Raw genomic sequence first — 20,635 nt, forward strand, 5'->3', positions numbered from 1 at the left:
TTTCAAAATTTGCACTGAATACAAATTAATCCATTTAACCATTATTGTATTTCAATATGAAAAGTAAATTACATACATGTACATTAATTTGATTTGTTTAAAACAAATCCATTTAAATCATCAAAAATAATTTTGTGTCAATATGCAAGGTAAATTGCATAATAACTGACTTGCTCAGTTTGGTAAGCTGTTTTTGCAGCATCATAATAACCGATCGGAACCTTAAAAAATACTTCGGAGTAAAACGAAAATCAGTCATTCAAAATGTTTAGGGCATATTTCATGCCAAAGGGCAAAGTGTACATTGATCTTAACCAGTACTCAACATAACAGACAAATTTCATTTTTAAAATATAGAAGGCGCTAACATCGTACCTTAACTACTTTCAATCTTTTGCCTGCCTGGTAGAGCACAAGAAAATGTTTCACAAAGATCGAAGTATGACTCCAAGTCAGGAGTCAGTACCAATGTGTGTATGGTATATAAAGATTAATCTCACTATGACTACCCTATAACTAACCTCTGAACATCTCAAGACCAATACATCAGACCAATACACCAATACATCTGTCTGTGATTTTCTTAAAATGATTTGTCTGATATTATTATTATTCACATCGTAAAAAGTTAACATTCTTTCTAAAAATTATCAGTATTTGAGCAGCTGAGGTGAAGTAAAAATGGAGAAAATGAAAGTTGGATAAACTAAACACAAAACATTGTTCATTGGAATTCACCATCATGACTCAAGAACGAGTCATAGACCAAGTTGAGCAAACACCCACCTTGCAGTGGACGGCTTCTTGCCAATGTTTGGAATGATGTTGACGCTGTCGTGGGGGATACGGAACTTGCTCAGCATGTTTGCCATACTGCAAAATAAATAAAGAAATGTACCATTAATTAACCTATCACTTTTTGATGAGGCATGTTCCATTATGGAGATGCGTGAAGCCAAGAAACCATTTTCGTTCAACTGCTGCACACTTTATTTGTATTGCCACAAATGAAGCAAAAAATGATTCTTTTAATCAAAACTTGTAGTACATCAAGAAATTTAGAGTGTAATAAAAAAAATATCTCACGCACAAAACCTGATTGAACTAGCAGAAATATCAAAATTCGATAAACTGCTTTTTATGTGCAAAGGTGTCGAGATTATTTCCACTACAAACTCAATTGACCAATTGTATTTTCTAAAACAGTTGAGGGAACCTTATTCAAAGAAAATCAAAACATGGGCATTCCAAACTGCCACTTTAAATCATATTAAATTTATGATTTCATGAAAACATTATAATAATAATAGTAGATGGGGTTTGTAATGCGAGAAATCTAAATTTCCCAAGTGAAAGGATGAAAGGAGAGATTAAAGTACAAATACAATGATAAATTAAGGAACTGACAAAGAGTGGAAGCATTAAAAAGATGTGTCTTAAGGTAAGTTATGGTGTACAAATGTTCTTTTTTTTAAATTCCAAATTAAAACGAAAACTCACTTTCTTTTCTCATCATCAACCCTTTCCTTCTTTCCACTGGCAAAGACCCTCAGCTTACACTTCTGCCAGTTTGTCTTCTGAGTGAGTAGATGAGGAATGAGAAGCGTCAGACCTAGCACAAGAGAAACAAGAATGATGGATATACTGTATATCATAGGGCAACTCTAAGAAATATTGACTTCTGTCCCCATATATGTTACGCTGTCATGAACCATTAGTTTTCTAGCCCTTATGAAAATTTACAATGCTATCAGATTAACATGGCTTCAACAGTTCATGAAGTTCAGTAGGAATAAAGAAAACTGGAGTTTGGACGTAGAAAATGATTGATGATTTTATGGTCTTGCCCCATGATGTCTGCTTGGCAAATTAGATATTGAAAATGAGGTAGGCATGCAGACTTCCTACTACATGTAGTAAGCTCATTATCATAAGTTTCAGATTTGAGATCTTAGAAAGTTTCAAAAACATATTTTCCACTATAAAAAAGCAAAAATATATACAAGGATAATCTGTCATCATTTCTTTTTTTTGCAAAATGACCCATCCTAAGCTTATAAACCAAATTTTAAAGTCAAGTCTGTATTTAGTGTACTCATATACACTTTTATTTCCCACGTAAATCCTTTGTAAATTCCAGCCTAATGTTGAAAGGGTCTCCTCTCGAAATAGCATACAAATGAAAAATGTGATTGATTGATTGAGGTCTGGCGAAAACAAAAACAAAATGTGTCAATTACATGTCTGTATATCTATTTGTTAAGTTAGATTAGATGGTAGGTTATGTTTTCTTAATGTATTATGAAGAATGTGATGAATATTGTACATGTACTTACCACCATCGTCAAAGAGCCACCAGACGTCGATGGTACCCTTGGGTTGCTTGCCCTGGAACTTCTGTGTGGTCTTGATGACCGAGCCAATCGGCATGTTGCGGACCAGCTTCTCGCTCGTCAACAGAGGCCGTGATTGATGGTTCACATCATTCTCTGAGTTCTCAACCAATGCTGTGGATTCCTTCGCATTCTCTTTCTCCTTCTCTTCTTCTTCTTCATCTGCTTGGTCTTGATTCTCCTTCACAGTGTTGTCCTGGGTGATGGTGATGGTTGGTGTAGTGACGCTGTTAGTTGCTTTCTCATCTGTGATGGGATGGAATGAAGCAGCACTGTGATTGCAACCTCATTAATGCTTGCTTTAAATCTTAACACAAATTTGAAAATAACACAGATGTGCTGTATATCGATGTGGATATATGTCAGGGATGCCAAATAACTTGTTAAAGTCAGCTAATATTGACGCCTAATGTAGCTGCAAAAAGTCACAAGCTTTACCGTATTACCAGAATATGTCAAATATTACAAATATTATATTTTTGAGAAGATTAATATCAGGAGTAAACAAAACAAAGAAATAATAATAGATATACAAGAGCTCAAAATAGATTATCAAAGTACAACAAAAAGTGGAGGAAGAAAATAATAAAAATAGTAACATCATAAAATACTAAAAGCAAAAAATAAATAAAGGACTAGGAGGCAATTAGAGAATGAGAGAAAAATAACTTAAGAAAAATTCTGACTTATACAATTAGGAAAAAAAACACAAACTAAAAACTTGCAGGAAATATAAGATATGCCCGAAACCCCTCCAACCCTGATAGAAGAAAAGACTACCTTCTTGTGGAATATCTTCTTTTTGTGTATTAGTTTCCTCTTTCTCAAAGTCAAGAGCTGCTGATACATCAGAACCCTCTCGTAACCTCAGAATACATACACCTAGCTGAAGATCAAAGGCATCACTGAAATATAAAAAATACAATGTACATTAAACAACAAAATCATTAATCCCATATACAAAACAATCATGTACATTTGTACAACATTATACAAATGAATTGTTTGCAAAAAAAAATCATGCAATTTTTTTTCAAAATCATATAATTGCATGCAAAATTGTATACATAAAGATGTTTCATAAATAATTCAATGAAGAGTATCTTAAATAAAAAAGTAGAAATATAATATCCAAAATAAATTCATATGAAACAATAAGACATCCACAACTCACATTAAGGTACATGTATAAGTACTAATTGTTTGTCATTATAAAGTATGTACACAACATATTAAAAGTTTAAAAACCGTACTTTTCAATCTTTTTATAACTTATATATGTAAATGAGATGACACAAATGGTGTCAATTATTGTCATTATGATTATCCATACATTTTCGGGTTAATACATAGAAAGCAAAGAGGCAAAACTAATTAAAAATGAACAAAGCAATAACTGATCAGACTTATTTTGGTTTGCAGACGAATAACTTATTAGAAACTTACTGTATGATGCCGACATAATCCAAGAGGTCTTGAGGCTTACAGGCACTCCAATTTCTCTTGAATCCCATAAACATTGTGTTGGGTCGGATTTTACCTAATCCTCCGAGCTACAAGAAGTGTTATCGGATGAAATAGGTTACAGTGAAAATAGCTTTTAAAAAGTGACCTGATAATGGAGCTGGGGTACATCTAAAATAGCAAAATCAATAAATCGTTCACAAAAAAGAAAGAGATCTTGTAGAAAGAAGCGATGTTTTTAACTGAATTATGACATTTTGAGATAAATTTGCTCTCATCCAATCAAACAATGATTTCAGTGCTTATAACGATAGCTGACATGAAAAAAAAACCCATATGAATATGTACATGGATACAAGACAAGAGGAAAGAACACGAGATTGGAAGAAGAAACTTTCAACTCAGCCCTTATTATGATATATTTCATTACCAGTCCAGCAGAGTCATTTCATCCACCGCTCAATAGGGCAATAACAGTCGTCTAAGTGAATTGTAATAGTAGCTGGATAATGTACAACTATTATTACCACTTTCTTTGGATCGAGCTGTTGCTCCTTCATCAGTGCTCAGTGCAACTAATTTCGTGCTCAGTGAAACTAATTTCATGCTCTAGGACAAGATTAATTTCTTTTAAAACAAACTGGGGAGAAAATCCTTGATAAAGTGGAAAGTACACTCGTTAAAGGCATTAACGATTACCTCAAGTGGTTTCTAAAATTGGACGAAGTAGCATAAGACCAATTGGCTATCAACTGAAGGGGGGTGTTACCTGCATGAGTTGTTGTGCGCCTTTCCTGAGGTTAGGTGCTGTAGTGAAGGCAAGGAATGCTTTGATCTTCTTATAATTCAACCACTGCTCATATTCTGCTGTTCTGAGCTGTCTAAAAACTTCTGGCTGCTCACCCTACAGGAAAGACAGACAAATATGAATTATTATTATTATTACTATTATTTATGTGGCCATAAAAAACATACAAAAATTGTCCAATGTAATTACATAGATACAATTTGAAATCAGATAATTGAATATGGATAAAGTAGAAATGAAAGAAAAGAAGGAAAGAGTAAGAAAAGTTTTTTTCATGGGCCAGGGCTCGCAAAAGTAAAATTCAGTACTATTGCCCAGAGGCATGCGAGCCCTCATGGAAAAACGTTGAGAGAATATTGCACATTCCAATACATTAAATTACACATTATTGAAATTCAAATAAGACATATTCAACAAACATTATTTTTAAAAGTATGAAATGCCAGGCAAGATAAAAGAAATAAATAATGAATCTATCAATCCTGCCCTGTCTTGTCTTTCTGTTAATGCCTATGATCATAGTGTTAGTGATTTAATAGTGATTACTAAACCAATTGAATTTGAAGATTGAATTGACCTTCTGAAGATTTTTTACTGGGTACCAGGTGAACACCATAGTCTTTGACAAATAGTGCATTGGTCTTAATGTGCATAGGTTGCAGCTCTCCAATACACGGGACCAGCATGAACGTTCTTTCGATGGACAGAGCGTTTTCCAACTGCATTTACACGTGCACTGAATACACCATCACACAGAGCACCTTTTGTTAGATGTCTTCCGGCATGAACTGGATTTGACCCTCACATTGAAATCGTACAATTTTTAAAGAGACAATCTTATCCAAAAGAGCCGCTCTAACCGACTGGGCTACAATGCCTCAGTGGCAGATAAAATATGTTGACAAATGTTAATACATAATTTCATCCACCAACTTCCTAAAATTGTTTTCTCATGAATTTTTCTTGTTCACCAAGGCAATATTACCATGCTACATGACTAAAATATCTCCTTGAAATGCTAAATGGGCAAGACATATTTTGCAAGCTATGGTTCATGTAGCAGGTTCACAATAATTTTTTTTTCTAGAAGTAAGACCAATAAGAAGAGACAGAATATTCTTTACTCATAACACTCCAAAATTGAGTTAGAATGTTGGAAGTATTAAAAAAAAATAATGTGCATATATGTTAAAGGTAAAATAATGTAGAATTACTTACTAAAATGACATTTCCACAGAGCAGCAAGCTGGTATTTTTGGTGATATGTGAACATAAATGAAGCATGGCTGGACGACAGTTAGGTGGCCCAGTCAGCAGTAAAATTTGAGGTCTGTAAAAAGTAATGAGAGAAATGATAGTATTTACATAAGCCGAGGACAATTTCACTTTTTTTCAAATTTGAATTTTTATAATGGTGATGGAAAATTGGAATAATGAAAAGGTAATTTATCATATCAATGACTAATTCTATTTCTCTAAGGTATTTTATTTTTTGAAATACATATATTGGATTTTCTTTTTTTTAATAGCAAATTCTTTTCTTGATATAATGACTCGCACTAAAAGTAATGATGCTAATAATTTAAACATTAACGAACCCAGCTGAGAATATTGCACAATATGCTAGTCTGACAAGACCAAGCATGCTTTGTGATTTACTATACATGTAGATTTACTATAGACAGGTAATATGAAATCTTATTTCATTCAAAAAAAGTACACAAAACAAAAATTAAAAAGAAATGCATATCACTCAAATAAATGAGAGTATTTGTGCCTATTGAGCACTGAATGAACGAATGAACATCTTTCTTAAGTACAAATTACTGACCAACCTACATGTATGGCAATAACACGACACCCGATTGTGAGTCAACTGTAACATACATTGAGGTTGTGGAGTTGCCATAGTTGAGTGGTCTCAGGTACCCAACTTTACACATGAGAGTCAGGGGTTCAATTAGCCCCGTGGCACTTTAAGACCCAGAATAAAGCTTTATTTACAAAATTAGCTCTATTGAACTTTAAAGAAATGAAAATATGATAGATATCATTCGTACCAACATGTGCACGTAAAAAAAAGACATGTCTCACACACACACACACACACAAAAAGAACTCCCTGTAACCTGCCTGAATGTCTTGACATGTTCAGGTACATTGCCTAGTTTGATAGTTGTCTGGAGTGCTCTCTTGTATAGGAATGCTTGGTTGGAATCTCCCCAGTTTACCTCTGTTATGAAAAAACAAACAAACCCAATTTAATCAATCGTAACAACCAAAAATAATTGAATATTCTATCGTTCCTCTTCTAGCTGGCTCGAGTATAGAGGTCATAGGGTTAAACAAGCCATTCATCCTTCTGTTGCATTATGAATAGTCTTCATTGCTTCCTCAGAGGTAAAGTATGAAGTGAAAGTGTTATAAACTGGTGGTATGGATCCTAATACAATGATTGGTTGATATCTACCCTGTGACGAGTCATATTTCAGCTAAAACAGGAAATTTGCTGATGACCAGTACTAATAACTAGTTCTCTAGTCGTCATGGTTTTGACACAACGGTTTGTCAAATAACCAGGGTTCATATCACGATCTTATCAAACAAATAATGAATATCATTCCTTTGGCATTGTAATGATTACACACACTTGTTAATTTTGAAACAGTCCACACTCCCTTGGCTAAGCCTTGGGAATGTCAACATTCTTGCAAGTAATTCTTAACTATGCTCTTGAAGATGCGTATGCATTTCTATAATACTTTGACAGTGATTTTATTTCTGCTAATTTTGTTAGTCCAATAACTCCAAAATACCACTTTTGGATATAACCCTTGTTTAACATGAAAGCAATACCAGCATCATGATTATACAAATTCTAAGATTGTGAATAAGTAAAAAATTGTGGAAATATGTTTGCAAAATATTGGCTAAAAGACTCATACAGTCAGAAGCAGATCAAGAATTTACTAAATGGGGGGGGGGGAGGGGCTCTTTAACCCCCCCCCCCAAAAAAAAGACGATAAAACAATAGAGAAGGTTATCATCACTCCCTGGGAGAATTTTTCTCCATCAAAATCTTTGACCAAGCCTCATCCCTCTTCACAAGTTTTCATCCTTCAAGGCCTGCTTGCCCTGGGGGGTGTTTCATAAAGCTGTTCGTAAAGTTACGCACAACTTTACGCACGACTGGAACATGTTCTTACGACATAAATCAATTACATAAGGATATCACATACCACAAGAAAGGATCACCAGTCGTGCGTAAAGTCATTCGTAACTTTACAAACAGCTTTATGAAACACCCACCAGTAAACCATGACGCATACAAACCTGGTTTTGTGCTGTGAACATACAAATATAGACCTGAGATGATAGCTATAGTAAGGAGAGCGGCCCACCAGTTGATAAGAAACATGACCCCAACACAGATGACTGACGCCAACAGGGCTACCCACATGTTGTAATACTTGAAGGCAGGTCTCCAGCCTAGATTCAAAGTGAAAAAAAATTATAAGTGCAATATTCAAATTAAACAGACATCATTTTACTTTACGGTTTAATCTGTAGAGGTCTTGACCTCTGGATAGATGGATATAATGGCAATAGAAATACATGTAGAAAGTTTAAATTAAGTCAGTGGCAGATACTGATGATACAAAAATGCAATGACTCATCCATAATATATTTTTTTCTTTTTTTTCTCTTCAGAATTTGTTTTTGTTGTGTTGACCTTATTTTGATTAAAATGTAATTTCCCCCCTTTTTTCTTACGAGGAAAAAAATACAAAACCCAGTAAATTGATGAAAATTTTGGTAAAATCCTGAATCCATTGCTGACATAGAAGCACAGATGAACTTTACATGGTTTAAGGCAATATTAATGATAAGTAGTGAATCCAATTATACTGATTGACAAACTACACAGTTTAGAGTCAAAGGCCAAGCATGGTCATTAGATACCAAATACTATAAACACAGGTACACATATGAACCAATGATCAGACCAGGTATAACTTACCTGGAGACTTTGCAAGTGAAGCAGAAAAACAAGAGAAGTTGATGAGAGCATAGGAAGCCAAGAAGAAGTTTGAGATGAGTGGAGCTATCGTGTTTAAATCACCTATAATAGATTGAAAAAATGAAAGAAAGTAAATTATGTACATGTATCCCTTTTATAACAGGGACTTATTTTAAATCTTAATTGATTAACCTTTCTTCTTCGCATTGAAAACACCACCATTTACGTTGTCCTACATTTGTCTTCTAAAAGATCATTATTTATTTGCGATAGACTGCATACATGGATACAAATTAACATGTATGTTTCAAAACTCGCCAAGTTTGATGGATAATGAAAAGCTGAAAATCCTAACTTTACTGTTCAAATGAAATCTGAAATAAAAATGAAAAAAAAAAAATTATTTTTGCCCAATTGATCGTGGGCCTGGCAGCCACTGTCCAGCGCCAGATTGAAGTTGCTCTAGAACGGCAAACAGGGTAGCAGCAACTCTCATCTTTTTACGTCTTTTGGTCCGACGTGGCCGGGATTTGAACCCCTGACCTCCCTGTTGTGAGATGGATGCTCTACTAACTGAGCCAACACACTAATAATTTAAGAGTGTAGTGGTCATTTTAGTATTAAAAAGTATATGCATCAGATGAAATAATGGATGCATCGACAATTGTTCATTATGTAAAGAATACTTCATTTCCGTTGACATATGCCATAATAGCATGCACAAAAAAGGCATAAAGAGATTATAATTTTCTCAATGTACCAATAGCAATGAAAGCAGCTGCAATGAAGAAGGTTAGAACGTAGGCTCTCTTTGGTTCATCACCAGCTCCGACTCCATAAGCAAAGTACTCAATCTTTGGAAAGATCTTGTCCTTGCAGACAGCCTGAATAGTACAAACAAAATACAGGAATTGTCTTTACATGTAAATTTCTCTATAATAAATGTAATTCTAGTCAGAATCCTACCAAGTTTGAAACAGTATGGCTGAAATTGATCATCACCGAAAATTCTCATAATCTAAAATGAAAACCTGATATTATAATGATATATTGAATTCAAAAGAAAATCAATTTTATCTGAGCAGGTATCACCATCAATGATTCATTAAAGATATTTTTGAGGACTGTCATTGATTGAAAATTCCTACATGTACATCATCTGTAAGCCAGTCAAGCAAATACATAATAAACTATTACCATCGACTACCTGGGTATGGGATGACACACATGACAATTTGTAAATACTGAGAATGGGATAAATTCTTGTAAGTCAATGTTAGGATGCAAAATGTCCAGGCTTGTTAAAAATATGCAACAAATACATGATATCAATAGTGTTCAGACTTGTCTAATAAACTATCCCACTTATTGTCTATGGATAAACATGAGTTCATTATTAAATCCTGAAGGTTAGATACATGTAGGTATAGGTAAGATATTTAATATCCATGGTCGCACAGACAAAATTTCATGACATCATGATATTCAGTTCACTTCGAAAAATTCAAATGTTCTACAGCTAATAAGTAGATATACAGTGCGTATCAAAAAAAAGTTTACACTTTGAAAAAGCTCTGGGAATCAAAAAATATACAACATGTGGGTAATTTTTTCACATATAATCTTGGGTTTGGGTCTCATCTATCCAATGAAAGTAAAAGTTTTGACAGAATGTTACACTTGAGTGAGCACTGTCTATTTTTGTAAAGCTCGCAGAAATCTGTTTGCGCAGAAATGCTCGTTTTCACGCAGTGTCAAGGGGAAAGGGCGAAATCAAACTTACCCTGCGACACATTTTTCCTACATTTCCCTTGCACTTTTAGTCAATTAAGATAAAACAGACACATTCAAGCATTTTTAAACAAATTTGCCACCCAAATTGAAATTTCAACACTTAGTAAGCACAACTTTTACCCTTTTTGTGCCAGCTGGATCTGAGGACATAACTGAATCTAAACAAAAGTTTACATCAGACATCTCCAGCACTTTTTCACTAAGTTTTTGTTATTTAAAGTGGGTTGACATTTAATTTTTCATTTAATACTTGTTTCTCCACACTTTTCCCAAGCTTGACAATGATTAACAAAATGAAAATCAAGCCTAATTCATTTTATGTAAATCACAGCTCAGTGTAAATCAAATATCGTCTTGATGGTGTGTGGGGGAGTGGGGTGGGGCGCAATGCACTCTTCGAAGTTAAAAAAGGTCAAAGATATCTTAAAATCAATTTTACTTGCTAAATTCTACGTGTTCTACATGATAAAGGTTTACTTTTATTCGCATAGCTATTTCAAAGTTCTGCGCAAACCATTTTTCACTAAGTTTTCAAAAGCAAGTGGTGCTCACTCAATATTTTTCGATAGTTATATCGTCATTTGCTTAAATGGATCTGTACCAATGTTAAAATGTGGAAAAATCTTCAGGATATTACAAATTTATAATTTTACAGGGTTTTTTCACTGTATAAAGAGCATTTGCCACCTAAATCTTGTGGACTAACATTATTGAGAGGTGTGTTTTTAATATAGGGATTGCTCTACCTTTTCTAAACAAGATCTTGGACTTGTAAGCATATTAAAAATAAGCTGGCTTTGCCCTACCACATCTGGAGATTTCATAGAGCCACTGCCCTCTTACCTGAAACACCTTAGGAGCACTGACCAAGCTGGCTAGAGCTGAGGAGAGAGATGCAGCAAAAATACCAGCAAGTACCAAAGGAACCCAGCCAGAGATTACCTTCGCTGCCTGGATATGGATAAAAGAAAGAAGACAAGCTACATTTAGATAATCCAATGGTGGAGTGTCCTCTTTAATAGTAACTTACACAGAATCCTTTTAAAGAGAGTACAAAAAACCTTCAAGGAATATATTTCCATCCCCTGGGTAAAGTGTGGTAGAAGACATAGTGAATTGATGATATCCCAGGGCTTATCCATAGGAATCCACAATAACATGACCAGAGATTAGTTTCTGTTGTCTATAATGTCATCTACTATAGTAACTTTTAGGTAAATTATTTCCTATAGATGTAATTGGTTATACCAGTTTGGGGATATCCAGTGGAAAGCTGCTCTGTTGAGTTCCTACCAGAATTACTTTAACAAAAATTAACATAAAAACAAACAAACCATGAAACATATTGAAATATCAATGTTTTGACAAACAACACACTTAATCCTAAATAGACTGGGCTATTTCGACGCCTAAGAAGACGGGGGGGGTGGGGGGGCTGATTCAGCCCCCCCCCCCTTATGATCTTGACCGTCGATCGCAATGAAAATTGGCACATGCGTTACCCATGGCATTATCTACAAAACTGTAATATCAAATTCTGCAAAAAATCTCATGTATCATGAATTACGCTAATTTATGCGTAAAATCATAAGTTTGCTCTAATTAATAAAATAATGCCCCCGAAATGCTAATTTTTGTTTCACATACTGTAGATAGGCATCTGATCAAATTTATTCAAAAAAAATCAACATCACATTTAATTTCTTATGTATTCTATTGTTTTCTAAATTTCTTTATGTATTTCTTCGTTTTTCGACTTTTTGTTTTTTATTGTTTTTTCAATGGAAATTGTCGGGGACTTTATTTTGACCATAAAAAAGATAAAAGTCAATGATTTTAAGCAGTTAAAGGAAAATAATGACACATTTATGAATTTTGGCTAAAAACACTATTTGCATTGGATTTGTACACATATTCACGTTTTTGAGTAATTTTGGGTCTGCATGCACTTACGAAATGTGTAATTTCGGAACCGCGTACCCGGGGGTCACAATTTTGGTCTCAAAAGTTGCGCGAGAATTGAAGGTAAAAAGTCAGCGAGCGACGCGGTCAAAAAATTTTGCACGGCGGATTTACCGCAAAAAATGTCGAGGGAGGGGGGGGCTGAATCAGCCCCCCCAGTCTTTTTAGGGTTAAAATAACAATTTGAATGCACTTACAGCCAGGTCATTAACAAGCCCATATTCACAGTTCATGGTCCCATTCAGGCAAGCCGAAGTGACGTTGCCAGCGATGACATCAGCAATACTCCCTGTAGCCTCCCTGATCATACAACCACCGATGATCCAAGAAAGACCAACGTATATGATGGTGGAGATCAAGATGGCCAACAATGTTCCCTTTGGGATAGCTTTCTGGGCATCCTGTGAGATGGGTGAAGGAGAGAGAGAGAGAGGGGGAAGGGATAGAAGAGAGGGCAAGAAGGAAAGGGGATAAGAGGGTAAGAGAGGGGACGGAAGGGAGAGATAGAGAATAAGATAACAAAGAATGAGGAGTGAGATGAAAGAGAAAGGAAGAAACAAAGAGAATAATAATAATAGCATTACAATTCTACATTCAACATTCAAAATATAAACAGGCAGAATGTTGCGCTGGCATAAAGTTGGGATGGACTCTGATATTAATGATTGCTTACAATTAAAAGTATGCATGTAACTATTTTTTCAAGATAAAAAAAGAGATGTGGTACTTGTACATCAATCACACAGTGCAATAAACAATAAATGTAAATGTAACAGACCAATTAATAATCGCTAGAGGGTATTCATTTGTCTCGCAATCTACTATGGTCAACAAGGAAATTCGTGATCACTCTCGCAAAAAGTGTTAACTAGCTTACAAGTTCATGAGCTTTCGAGTGCCGCTGCAACTCTTTATCAAGTGACGCAAAGTATCTGACCCACGGCGTATTTGCATATACCCCCGGCTTATTTGCATATACGGATAACCGGCCGCACCGCCCATCGACGCACCGATTGGTGAAACGCCTGACTGATCACACAACGGATCAGTGCCCACCTATTGTTCTCGCGTTCGTGCGTACGGTCCTGGAGATTTGTATAAAAAGACTACGTTACCAGTTAATTTTCGTCACTTGATATAGAGTTGCAGCGGCACTCGAAAACTCGAGAACTTGTAAGCTAGTGAACACTTTTTGCGAGAGTGATCACAAATTTCCTTGTTGACCATAGTAGATTGCGAGACAAATGAATACCATCTAGTGATTATTTCAATCTGCAATAATGAACCTATTTAGTATTAGACCAATTAATAATGATGAAAAAATCCTGACCTACTATGTACATGTATGCTATTATAATATACCAGGCACCTGTAAAACCTCTGAGTCACAGCTACAATACATATCAGTCAGGTGCACTCGGCAATAAATCATGTCTATCACATCGCAACAGCATGCACATGTGATAGAATAATCATATATTATTATTTTTAGGAAACCATCGCTGATTATCTTTTTCCCATCATTCCCTCCTGTGCACTTTCATGACTGGTAGTGTGGTTTCCTGGCAAGGCAGACACCTAACATTTGATTACACACACTTGGTTCTGATGATTATCACATGGATGCCAAACACACATGTACAGTACATGTATATGTTGCAATCAAACAGCGAAGAACAATGGTTTGAACGCGCCCAACAATTCCTGCAATGGGAACCCTACATGAGTCCAGTTCACATTCTAAGAATAACTTGATATTGCATTATGGATCATGAAATGTAAACAAACCTATAAATTAGATTATATTCATATGACATCAATGCAATTTGTCTTTTTTATAGGACAAGAAGAGGATACATGTACCTAAGAAATCTTCAATCGCAAAAATCTTAATGTTTAATGATGATAAAATTTGCTATTTTCGCAACATTGACAGGACTGTAAAAATTTTCCAAGGAACTTGACAATGCCTTCTAAAATTAGGACATTATCTCATGCCTGAAAGCAACCAATGGAGTATAAATCCAGGATACAAGAAATATGAAAGATGACACATTCCAGTATGCCCGGTTCTTATTCACCTATTCAGATTCACATGAGTTGCTGCTGAATGATTCAACTACATGTACCCGTACCAATCGAGGACCTAAAGAGGCAATAATTTAACCATTTCATGCTAATGCTTCTTCTAGACGCAAGAAAGCAAATTTGATAGTCTGTATATTTGCATTACATCAAGGAGACGCTAATCCAAGAAAACATTACAAGAGGGCCATGGAACACTAAAAAAAGTCCCTCAAAGTCCTACACATGTAAGGCCCGATGTAAAGCAGTATACAACGTACCATAGAAAATTTGGGTTCAAGGGAAATAAATTATTATCACAAAATAATAACAAGCAACACATGTAAGTGGGATGAAAATTAAATGTACATGTAAGTATAAACATAAACATTACATACATAATCAGTCCGGCATGGGTATTCTAATTCTTCCCAATTATATACCCCTCTTTATTTTATTAATTTATTTTTTTCATCTTGCCTGGTATCACATACTTTTTAATATGTTTGTTGAATGTATTTTACTTGAATTTTGATGTGTAAATTAATATATATTGGAATGTGCAATATTTTCTCAACGGTTTTTCAATGAGGGCTCGCATGCCTCTGGGCAACAGTACTGAATTTTACTTTTGCGAGCCCTGGCCCATGGAAAAACCGTTTTCTTACCCTTTCTTTCTTTTCTTTCATTTCTACTTTACCCATATTCAACTATCCAATTTCAGATTGCATTTTTGTAATTACATTGTACAAGTTTTGCATGATTTTAATGGCCAAATAAATAAATAATAATAATAATAATAATAAACACAAAATATGTTTGGTCTGAACTTTATATTTCTAATACTGATCTTTTCACCCAATTCAATCTCTTCCTCTATTACTTCCTCTGTCTGTAATCATAGAGGGTTAAAACATCCGAAATAACCCATCACATCCTGATAAAACCGGTCTGACCCCATATGAAAACAATTGGCAGTTATAACCATACAATGGAATGATATAAGTTTTGTTATGCAATGGGATATTGTTGTAGAATAACAGGGAAATTTATTTTGTGTAATAAACATCACCAATATTTGTTTATAATACAAGGAGCTTCGGGTGCTACTATCCTTTGCAATATATCATAAACCTTGTTCTTAATAAGATGACTTCAAGAATGGCTTTGATATGCCATATTGTATCTGCTACATGTACATGTAATCAGTTGAAATGTGTTCCACATTTTCATACACATGTGTATGAAAAATTGAAGATTAAAACTGTATTCCTCTTAAAAAAATGCAAAGTATACTCAAGCTCAACTGGAGTCTGATCATAATGTCTTTGATCATGCTTGTGTTTTAGAACACTGTTTGAAATTAATTACAATCTTTTCTTTAAAAATCTTTGACAATACCAAAAGACGAGTCATATTCAAGTCAAGTCATTAGTAAAGTCACTCTACGCCGATATTAATTAATTACAAACAGCTTTAATACTACAGCATGAAGACCAACAAAATTTGATGATCACAGTCTCGTGGAATTTTCTTCAAACTGATAGCTATTTACTCTCTAAGCTGAATGTAGAAGAAAATAAATGAAATACTCGCCAAAGAATTGAAAGAGCTGTGCAGAGAGTTTAACCTGGCACCTTGAGACATGCACTATGAAAATGCATCCAGTATCATGTACTACAAAATGTCTATAACTATCTCCCCCCCAAAAAAAATATATAAAAATCACTATACAGGTTAACAGGCACAAAATATTTTATGGCAGTGATTATAAGGCTCAGGTGGTCAAAGGAAATTACTTCAATTATGAAATAATTAAAAAGATGGTTAATAGTACAATAAGCCTTATAGGGGTCTTTGATGATAATATTTACCTTCCACTTCATACAGTGCTTCTTATTGTCTGCATACAGAGAATGCAATTCTACTGGCAATGGGAATTTTGGCTGGCCTGCATGCAGTGTATGCACGATCTCCACTTTCTGAGGAGTATTCCAGCGATAAGTAGCCAAGAGGCTGTTATCATTCAACCAATTGAACTTGGGACTATGGAACTTCAACTCATACCCCTCCCACTCTACAGACACGCATTGCTTGGAAATAAAAAAAAGATCCCCATTATTACCATGATACACCATTTGGCAGGGTATTATCATCAATTACCATTATCACAAGCATCATCATCAGCATCATCATCGTTGTCATCGTCATCATCATCATCACTAGCATCATCATTACCATCATCATCATCATCATCACCAGCATCATCATCACGAGCATCATCATCACTAGCATCATCATTATCACTATCATTATCATCGGGAGGAAAGTTTATCATTAGCATCATCAGCACCACCACTACCACTACCACCACCCCTCCATCACCATCATCACCATCATCATTATCTTACTCATCCTCCTGACCATCATTGGGGTATTAACGACTTACTTGAAGATCTCCTGAGATGTTTGCTCCCGCTAAGATACCAGTGGCTGCTGGGAAGAAGATGGAGAAGACTGAGAAGAAACTCTCTCCATCTTGGAAGCTGGGCTTTAGATTTTCTACAAAGACATCCTCTATAAACATGAATATAAACAAAATATAAACAATTTCTGTCAACAAAATGATAGCAATTTATGTAAATTGTGTAATATGATAATGTACAGATCATTTAATAGTAAGCAGTGAGGATAATGATCTGTGAAGTTACAATAAGAATTCAGTTGAAATCTAGTCATACAAAATATCAAATTTGATGAATATTGTTTTGTAGCATTATTTTCATCATCATGCCTCATAATCAGCATCACGCCTCATAATCATCATCATCGTCATCAGGAAACTTAATCACTAGCATCATTATCACCACCACCACCACCACCACCACCCAACCATCACTGTCATAATCATCATCACCATCTTCACTGTCATCATCATCATCATCATCATCATCATCATCATCATCTGCATCATCATCATCAGCATCACTGTGATCATCATCGTATAAAAACACTTCAATCGATTATGATACTGGAAAACAAAGCGATGTGGAGAAATGGCTATGGAGGGGAGAAGGAGAAGAAAGCAAAAGACAAAATAAAATAAAGATGAATTCTTACTTTTGTACCCAGTGAACCCCTTGGCAGCTTTAGCGTCAGTCACCGGAAGAAAACTACCAACAACCATGTTGAAAATAGCTATACTAAGAACCACAAGAAGAACTAACTGAACCTGTATTCAAAACATCACAATAAAACAGTATTCATAATCAGATAGAAAAATAAAACTTTATTATAAAATGACCACAAAATCATTCTTGAAAAATGTTTTGATAGGATTAACCAAAGAACCTCCCCCAAAAGAAAAACAAATGACAGTCAATAATTATCACAATCAGCATTATAAAAATGAGCTACGATTATCAAGATACTTGCAAAGTCATGGGCGCAACTTCATCAGTTGGATACATGTAGTTTGTAGTACGATTTTAAGCTCTATTGGCATAAAGCAGCCATGCGATAATTTCTTGACAAAGTGAAAGGGAGAAATGGGATATATATTTTTTTGGCTTAGTTATATTTCTGTTAATACTCGTCTCACTAGTGACACAAATGAAGGAAGCGCAACATGGTTATAACTGCAAAGAAGACTAGACATTCATGCTAGTTTTATGAACCAATCAGTTGAGTATCAAACTCCACATCAAAACAATGAAAAAACAATGAAACACATAGGAAATTCTAAAAATAAAGAAATAAATAAAGAAAAAAATTGGCTTTTGCAATCTTCCTTTGTGGAAACCTTTAAAACAGTAAATACAAAGATGACATCTGGAAAAAACGAAGAAAATATGCCAGTAATGTTTTCACGAATAAATTTGCATATTTTATTCATAATAGATAAATTTAAAAAATAATTATTTTCATAATTTTTTGGTACTAGCTTGTAGTTAAGGTTGAAAATAATGTGCGTGCCAATTTCGGAGCGATCGCGTGAATGGTAGCCCCCAGTCCTCAATACTTCTGTAATAGCCCAGTCCTTTTTCGGAAATGTTGCTTTTAACAGTGTGAATGATGTTCACACTGTTAAAGTTTGATGTTTTTTTTATTTACAGGCACGCCTTGTCACAAGAATTAGCATTGCCAATTTGAGAAAGAACAATCTGTCTTGCTTGATAAAGAATTGTTATTAACACAATAACTATAACAACTTTACTATCAACCAATCAGAATGAAGGATTTCAGTAGCTTTCAACTGCTATGGCAGGGCTCGACATTAGCAGTGGCCTGAGGCAACAAAAATGAGAGTCCGGCCACCAAAATTCTGTAAAAGCCCAGACTTGGTGGTCCAGTTTTGGCTACCAAAGATTTTAATAAATTGTAATGTTTTTGATTGCTCTAGGGCCACAAAATTTGTTTTGCGGGCCACAAAAAAATATGACATTGATGATTTTGGTGGACTGATCGGGCCACCAAGGAAAAATTAGTGTAGTGTGATAGCCTTGATTATGGATTTCAGTACTTACATGTAGCTCTCAACTGTCATTGTGAAAGTGTTATTATATCAAGTTATATGAATGAAACAGGACCGTTATCAATTAAAAAGATCATATAATTAAGAGTACCTTAGCTTCCCATGCCATGCCTATAAAGAGGATGGCAAGGAGGATAACAATGGTGATCATACCGATGATCCTGACATCATTGACCAGGCTTACCATCTGGGCATCATACTCCTGAACAAAAAAAAGTAAATAATGAAGATATTCATCACATCATTCTGTAAAAATAATCAAAGAATGATTAAAGTATCATGTACTTTTCACACCGCATTGATTTTTTTAAAGATTTTTTTGGGAACTGAACGTTCTTTTAATAAAGAAAGATACAGCTGTATGAAAAAAGACAAAATATGGCTGTCTTGGGGATATTTCAATAAATAAATAGTGACTTTTACTGACTACTATCATTACCTACTGAATGGTAGTGATATTTATCCAAAAGAAAGCATAAATTCTTGTATACATGTAATGAGGATTAATGCCTTACCAAAGGGCACTAGCATAACATAATTGGGAATCGAATCCGGGTCACCGGAATACAAAACCCCCGCTCTACCGACTGAGCTATCGCGCCTCCTCCAAAGCCTTTGTTGATTGGCACAGAGAAAACTTGACAGTGAAAAGTCACTCATACGTTTTTCACATGACACATTTCGTTTTTAAACATTATCAGCTTGATATTTCATTTTTAAAACATGTATAATGTAGTCTAAATTAAAGATCATTCATGATTCTAAAAAAACTGCACTACTGGAAAATTACTTTAAAGAAAAAATCATGAATTAGCCGTCCTATCCTGTAATATAATATTTTGCACATGGACTTGAAAAAACAACTAAAATACAGTACTGTGAAGGTCTACTATATTTGTTTTGCATATTAATCCAATTTTGACAGAGAAGGGAAGAGAAAAATCTAGCAGGAAAGATGTTGGATAACAAGCTCATCCTGCGTTGTTGATAGGCATCAGCCAGTATCTATTACAGGGATTTAAACTGTAACTATTCAAATCATAAAGCTTCAGAAAGGGATCTGAATCCTTTTATTATCACTGGATTTATAATGCCTTTCAGGCAATCGGAATATCAAGCTTGTTTCAATTCATGAGTTCAGTGGAGGGGGGGGGGGGGTGTTACACCCACAAATGTAATAATCGCCCACAAATGTAATAACGCCCACAAATGTAATAACACTTTACCCACAAATGTAATAACGCCCACAAATGTAATAACACTTTACCCACAAATGTAATAATTTCACCCACAAATGTAATAATGCACTTTACCCACAAATGTAATAATTTTTGATCGCCCACAAATGTAATAATGACTTTACCCACAAATGTAATAAATTTGAAGGGATTTTTGGCAAATCCGTTCTAAGCTAAAATCGTATAGTAATGCGTTCATTTAGCACAAACGTGCAAAGTCTCATTTCCCGACCCGGTTAATTAACAAATTATAATAAAAATCCAAAGTCTATATTCCAGACCCGGTTGTTTCAAAAATAATAATATGAGCCCAAAGTCTTTATTCCAGACCCGGTTGTTTCAAAAATTATAATATAA

General features: G+C 34.8%; 1 protein-coding gene across 1 annotated transcript in view; it reads right to left on the reverse strand.

Moving 5' to 3' along the window:
• The window catches only part of LOC121415859 (solute carrier family 12 member 3-like), a 54,449-nt gene that overhangs the window by 3,482 nt on the left and 30,332 nt on the right, over positions 1–20,635 (reverse strand). Inside the window, exons 7-22 of the mRNA XM_041609233.1 lie at positions 19,132–19,242; positions 17,627–17,738; positions 16,956–17,083; positions 12,640–12,843; positions 11,324–11,431; positions 9,447–9,570; positions 8,687–8,788; positions 7,999–8,154; positions 6,799–6,898; positions 5,884–5,995; positions 4,627–4,761; positions 3,840–3,946; positions 3,174–3,298; positions 2,337–2,639; positions 1,501–1,612; positions 787–873 (exon numbers count right to left, since the gene is read on the reverse strand). Coding sequence (XP_041465167.1) covers positions 787–873; positions 1,501–1,612; positions 2,337–2,639; positions 3,174–3,298; positions 3,840–3,946; positions 4,627–4,761; positions 5,884–5,995; positions 6,799–6,898; positions 7,999–8,154; positions 8,687–8,788; positions 9,447–9,570; positions 11,324–11,431; positions 12,640–12,843; positions 16,956–17,083; positions 17,627–17,738; positions 19,132–19,242 — 2,126 coding nt within the window. The remainder of the gene's footprint in view (positions 1–786; positions 874–1,500; positions 1,613–2,336; positions 2,640–3,173; positions 3,299–3,839; positions 3,947–4,626; positions 4,762–5,883; positions 5,996–6,798; positions 6,899–7,998; positions 8,155–8,686; positions 8,789–9,446; positions 9,571–11,323; positions 11,432–12,639; positions 12,844–16,955; positions 17,084–17,626; positions 17,739–19,131; positions 19,243–20,635) is intronic.

Source organism: Lytechinus variegatus, chromosome 5, assembly GCF_018143015.1.
Source record: "Lytechinus variegatus isolate NC3 chromosome 5, Lvar_3.0, whole genome shotgun sequence".
NCBI lineage: Eukaryota > Metazoa > Echinodermata > Echinoidea > Temnopleuroida > Toxopneustidae > Lytechinus > Lytechinus variegatus.